We start from the raw sequence: 7,442 nt of genomic DNA, 5'->3' as shown, positions 1-7,442 counted from the left end.
TGTTGTTTGTTTGACACTGCTTTATTTTTGTGTGTGATGCTGGCTGTGTATTTCTGTGTAGGCGTTTTTTTTTTTTGTTTTTTTTTATAGATGAAACTTTGCCGTCCTTGTCTAAACATGTTCACATTAAACTCACTGTGAAAGGAAAAAAGTGAGGTCTTCCGCTGTCTGATGCTACAGGGGGTGGATTCTGTAGGTGCTTTGTGTTGTGTAATAAATGGACACACCACCACCAAATGTCGACGGACTCATCTTTTTATGGATGTTTGTGCGTGTGAACGCTGCTGCTCACAGCTTTCTGATCATTGTGCACATACCGTTCAACGTTTTCATCAATGACTGCTGGGAAAATACACACAAATGGAGACACTTCTCCAGTTGAGTGGATCAGTTTTAATAAGTTCTCGCAGGGAGGAGCAAGTCACAGCCTGTAGTTTTATACGTTCAAAGACCACAAGGACGGTTTCATTGTTTTCAGGCGGGAGTGGGAAGACAAGCGCCTGATGTTCCTTCTTAATGGTTCCAGTTGGAGATGCTGGCTTATCTATTTCTGCACACACGTACTGTCCGCTCCCTATCAGCCGCGAGGTTAATCTGCATCTGCAAAGTTGTTTCAACACACAGCTCATTATGATTCAACACAGCATGGTTACACAACACGCAGCTAATTTCTTCACTGCGACCCTCACATGCAGCTGAGCATGAGAAGTAGACGTAAACATTAGTTCTTAAAAGGGAGTTAATGTGAGACATTTAAGGTGCTCAATGAAACAAATGTTTCATAAAGCTTTTCTATGACCCTGACTACTTATAGTTTTGAATGTGCTACTAAATAACTACTTTTTTCAAACAACGTTTTATTCAAAAATCTTATTTACTTTTTTAAACATCTGTTTTCTTTCATCTTTTCCCTCTTCAGTGTCTCCAGTGAATCATCCTCCTCCATCTCACTCCAACTACCTCCATGTCTTCTTTAACTGCATCCATATAGCTCCTCTTTGTCTTTTTTTCTGGCAGCTGCATTTCTAACATCCTTCTACCAATATACCCACTGTCCCTCCTCTGGACATGTCCAAACCACTGTCCCTCCTCTGGACATGTCCAAACCATCTCAGTCTGGTCTCTCTAACTTTATCTCCCAGTTGTTCAACCTGTGCTGTACCTCTGATGATCTCGTTCCTAATCTTATCCATCCTTGTTACTCCTAAGAAGAACCTCAACATCTTCATTTCTACCACGTCCAGTTCTTCCTGTCTTTTTGTCCATGTCTCTGTCTCCAGACCATACAACATAGCTGGTCTCACCACTGTCTTGTAAACTTTTCCTTCGACCTTTGCTGACACCCTTTTGTCACAAATCACTCCTGAATCTTTTCTTCATCCACTCCATCCTGCCTGGACTCTCTTCTTCATCTCTTTATCACACTCCTCGTGTTCCTGGACAGTGGACCCCAAGTACTTGAAGTCCTGCACCTTTGTGACCTCTGCTCCTTGTAGTCTCACTGTTCCACCAGCCTCCCTCTCATTCACACATGTACTCTGTCTTACTACGGCTGACGTTCATTCCTCTTCTTTCAAGTGCATACCTCCACCTCTCCAAGTTCTCTTCCACCTGTTACCTGTTCTTACCACAGATCACAATGTCATCTGCAAACATCATAGTCCACAGGGATTCCTGTCTGACCTCATCTGTTGGTCGGTCCTTCACCAAGACTCAGAGCCGATCCTTGATGCACTCCCACCTCCACCTGTCACTCCTACAGCACATCTCAACAATGGTGTTCCCCAACAAAGATGCGTACACTTGTACAAAAGAGTCCACGTAAGACTTATTTTCTAATAACACAGTTGTAAAGCTTTTCATTAAGTGTTAATATTCAATATATTCAGCATCCTGCTGTTTAAGATGAGACAAATCGAAGATTGTCGATTCACACTAATTTGAACAGTCACTGTCTAATTTATGTAATCTCTCACTCTGAAATTACATGCTCTGAGATTACATACTCTGGTCACTCTGTCAGAGCTCCATCGTTCCTCTGTGGAGAGAGGAGAACTTTCCAGAAGGACAACCATCTCTGCAGCAGAATACAGGCCTACAACCAGGCCTGTATGGGAGAGTGGCCAGACAAAAGCCACTCTTTAATAAAGACACGTGAAGGACTCTCAGACCACGAGAAACTAAATTCTCTGGTCTGATGAGACAAAGATTGAACTCTTTGGTGTGAATGCCAGGTGCCATGTTTGGAGGAAACCAGGCACTGCTCATCACCAGGACAATACCATCTGAAACTGGCAGACTAGTCAGGATAGAGGGAAAGATGAATGCAGCAATGTACAGAGACATCCTGGATGAAAACCTGCTCCAGAGCACTTTGACCTCAGACTGGAGCGACGGCTCATTTTTCAGCAAGACAACGACTCAAAGCTCATGGTCAAGATCTCAAAGTAGTGTCTTCAGAACCACTCTGTGAAGGTCCTGGAGTGGCCAGGACTCAGGACTTGAATCTGATTGAACATCTCTGGAGATATCTGAAAATGGCTGCACAGATGTCTCCCATCTAACATGATGGAGCTTGAGATGTCCTGCAAAGAAGAATGGGACAATCATTCATTCAACCTTTATTTATACAGGTTAGCCTGATTGAGCCACAGGGAGTGTGTGTCATATATGTTTTCATGTCAAATCCAGAAATATTAATCACTATTTTAGGTCATTAGTTCACACAGTTATTACTACTACCCCCTATGTGGTTCAATACTGGGCTGGTATTATAAATGGTCTCTGAACTGGGTCAGTGTGTGAAACTTGCCTTATAGATACTTCTTTATAAACAAAGTGAGAGAGGTCTCATATAAATCAATCCATAGATATTACTCTGATAAGCAGTACATGTTACATTTTAAGAAAGATGTGTGAACTGTTCTGTATATGTGAGTCTGAGCCTGAAATATGAAACATCTGTTCTGGCTCTTTCACACTGCTGCCACCTCCTGGACAGAAGTTATCCGGTATGTCCAAACCAAGACTAACTGATTTCTGTTTAGGTTGGACCATGTACTGTTTGGACTCCATGATAGCAAAAGCAAAAAACAGAATCATAAATCTAATGGGAAATACCACATACACAAATCGAAGTTTAGTCACTCCATGAACAGTGTAAACATCTCAGACCAATAACAAAAATGCTATGAAAACATTTGATTTGTGCACTTTATTTAAAATATTTACTTAAATAATCCGCCTGGCATTTGTTCTAATATATATTGATAATAACTGCATTTATACTTTGTTAAGAGACTTGTTTAAAAAAAAATAATACTAATCTTTTTTTTCCTCAAGTTTCCTCCCAGACCAGCCTCCTTAAAAAAATGTGTTCACGTGATTAATACCCGGATGTTCGTCTACGGCAAACAATAACCGGAAATACGTTTGAATATATCTAGACCACAATGCATTGCAACACTGACACTTAGTAGTACTCTTATGAAATCTATTTAACTAAACAGAACTGAACTACCCGTCTTATTTAGAGGAATACAAATGTAACTGTGTGCATTGGGGGGAGATTTCTGTAAAATTACAGTGTTAATAAGAGGCGTTTTGTTAGCAAATGGCGCAGTTTATAAAGATTTAACCAGCCTGTCTGTAAGCTAAATTAAGTACTAGCAAACACCCCAAAATACGACATTCAGCCGCAGCTATAGCTAATAAAGCTAACTGTGACAGTCCGGTCTGAACGTACACACGTTGTGTGTGTACCACTGACATAGTACACTCCCCCAGATGTTGAAAGACATAACTCTGCTAACAGAGCTAGCTTCCGGTTGAGCAAGCTATAAAATGAGTTTCATCGCGGCCTCTCTCCTCAGAACCACCCGAGTCGTTCAGAGCATCAGAAGGCAGCTTCACTACTCTCCAGTCACCAAAATGCCAATTCAGGTAACTAACCTTTAAGTTAGCCATTTCTTCTAGTTTAGGCAAAGATGAGTGTAAAGTCAACTGCATTAGCTCGCTGCTAACTATTCCAGTTTAATCCGTCGCCACGAGGTCCGTTATGTGACAATAAAAAGTGCGCAGCTTTTTAAGTGTACGTAACTTTCCTTCAGACACAACTCGACTAAGTGTTTTGTGCATGAAACGATTTTACAATATCTGCTCTAATAGTGTGAATCTTTGATGTTCAGAATCATTTAGCTTATTTTAAACAGCTTTTACATTTATCTTTTCGTACGCACAATCAAAATGCAACGTAAGTTGTTTTTTTTTTTTAACAAGACGTAAGTGCTTTTATATTTCTGCTTTTCGGTGTAACGTTAAAAGTTTGTTTTAACTATATTAATATTTATAATTGTCTAAAAAGTGCGGTGTTTTTTGTTTGTTTTTCATTTAAGGGAGTAAACAAGGTAAACATGCGTCACGTGTCCGTCTTTTTCATGCAAATTTAGGAATCTGGTCATTTCAGTCTAAATCTGGTGGGTTTGTCGCCCTCTAGTGGCCATTTTTTAGAAATCCTTTTGCAACTAAAATTCAATATGCAAAGTATCCTTATCAACAATTTTTACTTTTTGCATCCGTCCAGACTACTTAACTTTGTTACATCAATATACAAAGATTTTCCAAGCTTCATTAAAAAAGGCAGCTGTTTTTATGGGTTGTTGTTGTTGTTGTTGTTGTTGTTGTTGTTGTTGTTGTTGTTGTTGTTGTTGTTGTTGTTGTTGTTGTTGTTGTTTTTTATTTATTTTTTTTTCTTCCAGTTTTTAGTCCAGTGCATTCAAGGCCGGTATGCATCATTTGTGGAAAGTTATTGAAATGTTTAAGCTTTACAAACATTAGTTTGTTAACAGGGTGGTGAACAGTGAAGTCTCTGGAGTTGCATGTTCTTAATTTACACAGTACCGGTGATGTTTAAGTAATATTGATTTACAAATGGCTGAACAGATGATTGTATCCCATTAAAAAATAATTTGAATAATAGAAATGGTAAATTCTGAGTTGCTCTGCTGGCATTTTGATATTCATTACAGTAACAACACTTGGAATAACCCAAGTGCATGCATTATATTAAAAACTAAGTCATGATTTTTTCTTTTTTTCTCTCCACAATCATTTTCAGATCGGTGAATCTCTTCCTGCAGTGGAGGTGCAGGAGGGCGAGCCAGGAAACAAGGTGGCCATGGATCAGTTTTTTAAGGGCAAAAAGGGACTTCTGTTTGCTGTCCCTGGAGCTTTCACTCCTGGCTGCTCCAAGGTGAAGCCACACTCTTAAAATGTCCTGTGCACGATTATTGTAAAAAGATGACCTTGTATTGTTTTTTCTTTCAGACTCACCTGCCAGGCTTTGTGCAGAAAGCTGAAGACTTGAGGAGCAAAGGTATCGAGGAGATTGCGTGCATTTCTGTCAATGATGCGTTCGTCATGGCTGCATGGGGAAAGGAGCATGGAGCCGATGGCAAGGTATAGACCGCAGTAGAAACTCTAGAAACTTCCATTTAACTAGAATAATCACTGTGAAAAACCATATCATGTTGCTGCTGATCTGTTTCAATGTTGATGTGTTCATGCGTGCACATCTGCTCACAGACTCATGTTCATGTTTGTGCTGATGTTCAATGTTTTATGTTATGAGTGCTTAGTGTATATTTAGTTGATGTTTTTCTTAGTTCATATCTTAGATGTTATTACTGTTTTTCTTATACATTTTATTGTCGGATGTAACTGGGACCCCGTGTACATAATTTCGCTCCACCACATGTACCACATGAGGTGCGAATGACAATAAAGAAACTCTGACTCTGACTTTAACTGACGTTATTGAAAAATGGGAGGGTGGACTGATTACACAGAAACATTCTTAGAGACGTGATATATTTACATGGTTTTTAAGATTGAAAAGGTTGATCCTTTCACTGCTTTATTCTCCAGGTTCGAATGCTGGCCGACCCCACAGGAGCCTTTACGAAGGTAAAAACGAATGTCTGCTTTGTTTCGGTTCACTTTCAAGTCTTGTGATTGGGTTCTCATTTGTCTTTTTGTTCCTGCTCATTAGGCAGTTGACCTTCTGCTCGACACTGATCAGGTTGTGCAGAAACTGGGCAACAAGCGCTCAAAGAGGTAAAAGTTTGTTTTGCCATATGTCGCATGGATTTTAGACTTCTATTACGCTGTACAGCTGTTTTTCATTTATTTTGAGTAAAAATGGTGATTCCAAATCCTGTTTATTGTTTTCAGGTATGCAATGTTGGTGGAAGACGGCGTTGTGAAGAAGCTCTACGTGGAGCCTGATGGCAGCGGGCTGACCTGCAGTCTCGCTCCCAACATTCTGTCTGAGCTGTAGGCTTACTCTGAGCTTACTGACCCAATTACCTCACCCTGAGTTAATGTGAACGTTACCATAATACCTCCCTCCAGCTTGGTCACTCTTCCCAGACGTGGATGCTAGTGACGGCTGGAAGATTATTAATACGCACAGTTATGACTAAACTTTTCTGAGTATTCTATCTTTGTGTACTGTTTAGAAATTTGAATAAAATTGATTACTCAACTCTATTGCTCTTTTCCCTTTGTTTTAAATTAATATTCAACCATACAGTAACAAAAAATGGCAAGAACATATTAAAACTATTTTCAGATTCCACGCAGCACATCTGCCTGGAGGCAAGAAGAAAACTGATAAAACTACATTTTTAATTTAATTGTAAGCATCCTGATGCATGCTCAATAATCCAGGTAGAAAAATCTAAAAAGGTTAATAAGTCTGGTCCTCTGGACATTCAAAAAACAAAACATGGCAAAACCAGAAACTAGAAATGTTTTGTCTTCCAACATCGGTAGAGGAGAGGGATGCACTCACCACTCTTAGCAAGAACAAAAACATCATCATTCTCCCAGCAGACAGGAAGGTGCACAGTGATTTTGAACCAGAAAGACTATCATGAGAAAGTTATGACACTCCTTAGTGACTTAACCTCTGAAAAGAGATCCAGGAAGTGGCTAAGAAGTTGATTGCCTGAAAATGTTTTGAGCAGGACAAGGCTATTGACCGTTTTCTGTACCACAGACTACCCAGGGGAGGCCACACCTAGTCTGTATGGTTTACCTAAAATCCACAAACAAGGTGTACCTTTAAGACCAATCGTTAGCATGATTAACTCTGTCACTTATAATGTTTCCATATATCTGGCGTCTGTACTCATCCCTTTAGTTGGCAGCTCAGAACACCACATACAGAACACCATGGACTTTGTGGGTAAGGTGAGGGATGTCATCATGGAGACTGATGAAACAATGGTCTCTTTTGATGTCACATCACTCTTTACGTGCATTCCTGTTGATGCAGTAGAGGTGGTCAGTTTAAAATTAAAATCAGACACCACTCTGAGCAGCAGGACCACGCTTTCCACAGAACAACTGTCAACTTTTGAAACTGCCTGCAATCAACC

The 7,442-nt window shown here is 40.0% G+C and overlaps 1 protein-coding gene across 1 annotated transcript; it reads left to right on the top strand.

The window, feature by feature from the left end:
* The first annotated feature begins 3,775 nt into the window (after window positions 1-3,775).
* Window positions 3,776-6,503, top strand: prdx5 (peroxiredoxin 5). Its single transcript, XM_037687465.1, has 6 exons — window positions 3,776-3,942; window positions 5,117-5,251; window positions 5,326-5,457; window positions 5,926-5,964; window positions 6,050-6,114; window positions 6,232-6,503. The coding sequence occupies exons 1-6, from the start codon at window positions 3,844-3,846 to the stop codon at window positions 6,335-6,337; spliced, it is 576 nt and encodes a 191-aa protein (XP_037543393.1). The 5' UTR covers window positions 3,776-3,843; the 3' UTR covers window positions 6,338-6,503.
* Window positions 6,504-7,442: the final 939 nt, after the last annotated feature.

Source organism: Nematolebias whitei, chromosome 14, assembly GCF_014905685.2.
Source record: "Nematolebias whitei isolate Nwh7 chromosome 14, NemWhi1, whole genome shotgun sequence".
Lineage (NCBI taxonomy): Eukaryota > Metazoa > Chordata > Actinopteri > Cyprinodontiformes > Rivulidae > Nematolebias > Nematolebias whitei.
The sequence above is the reverse complement of the archived record's forward strand: the minus strand, read 5'-3'. Positions and strand labels throughout refer to the sequence as shown.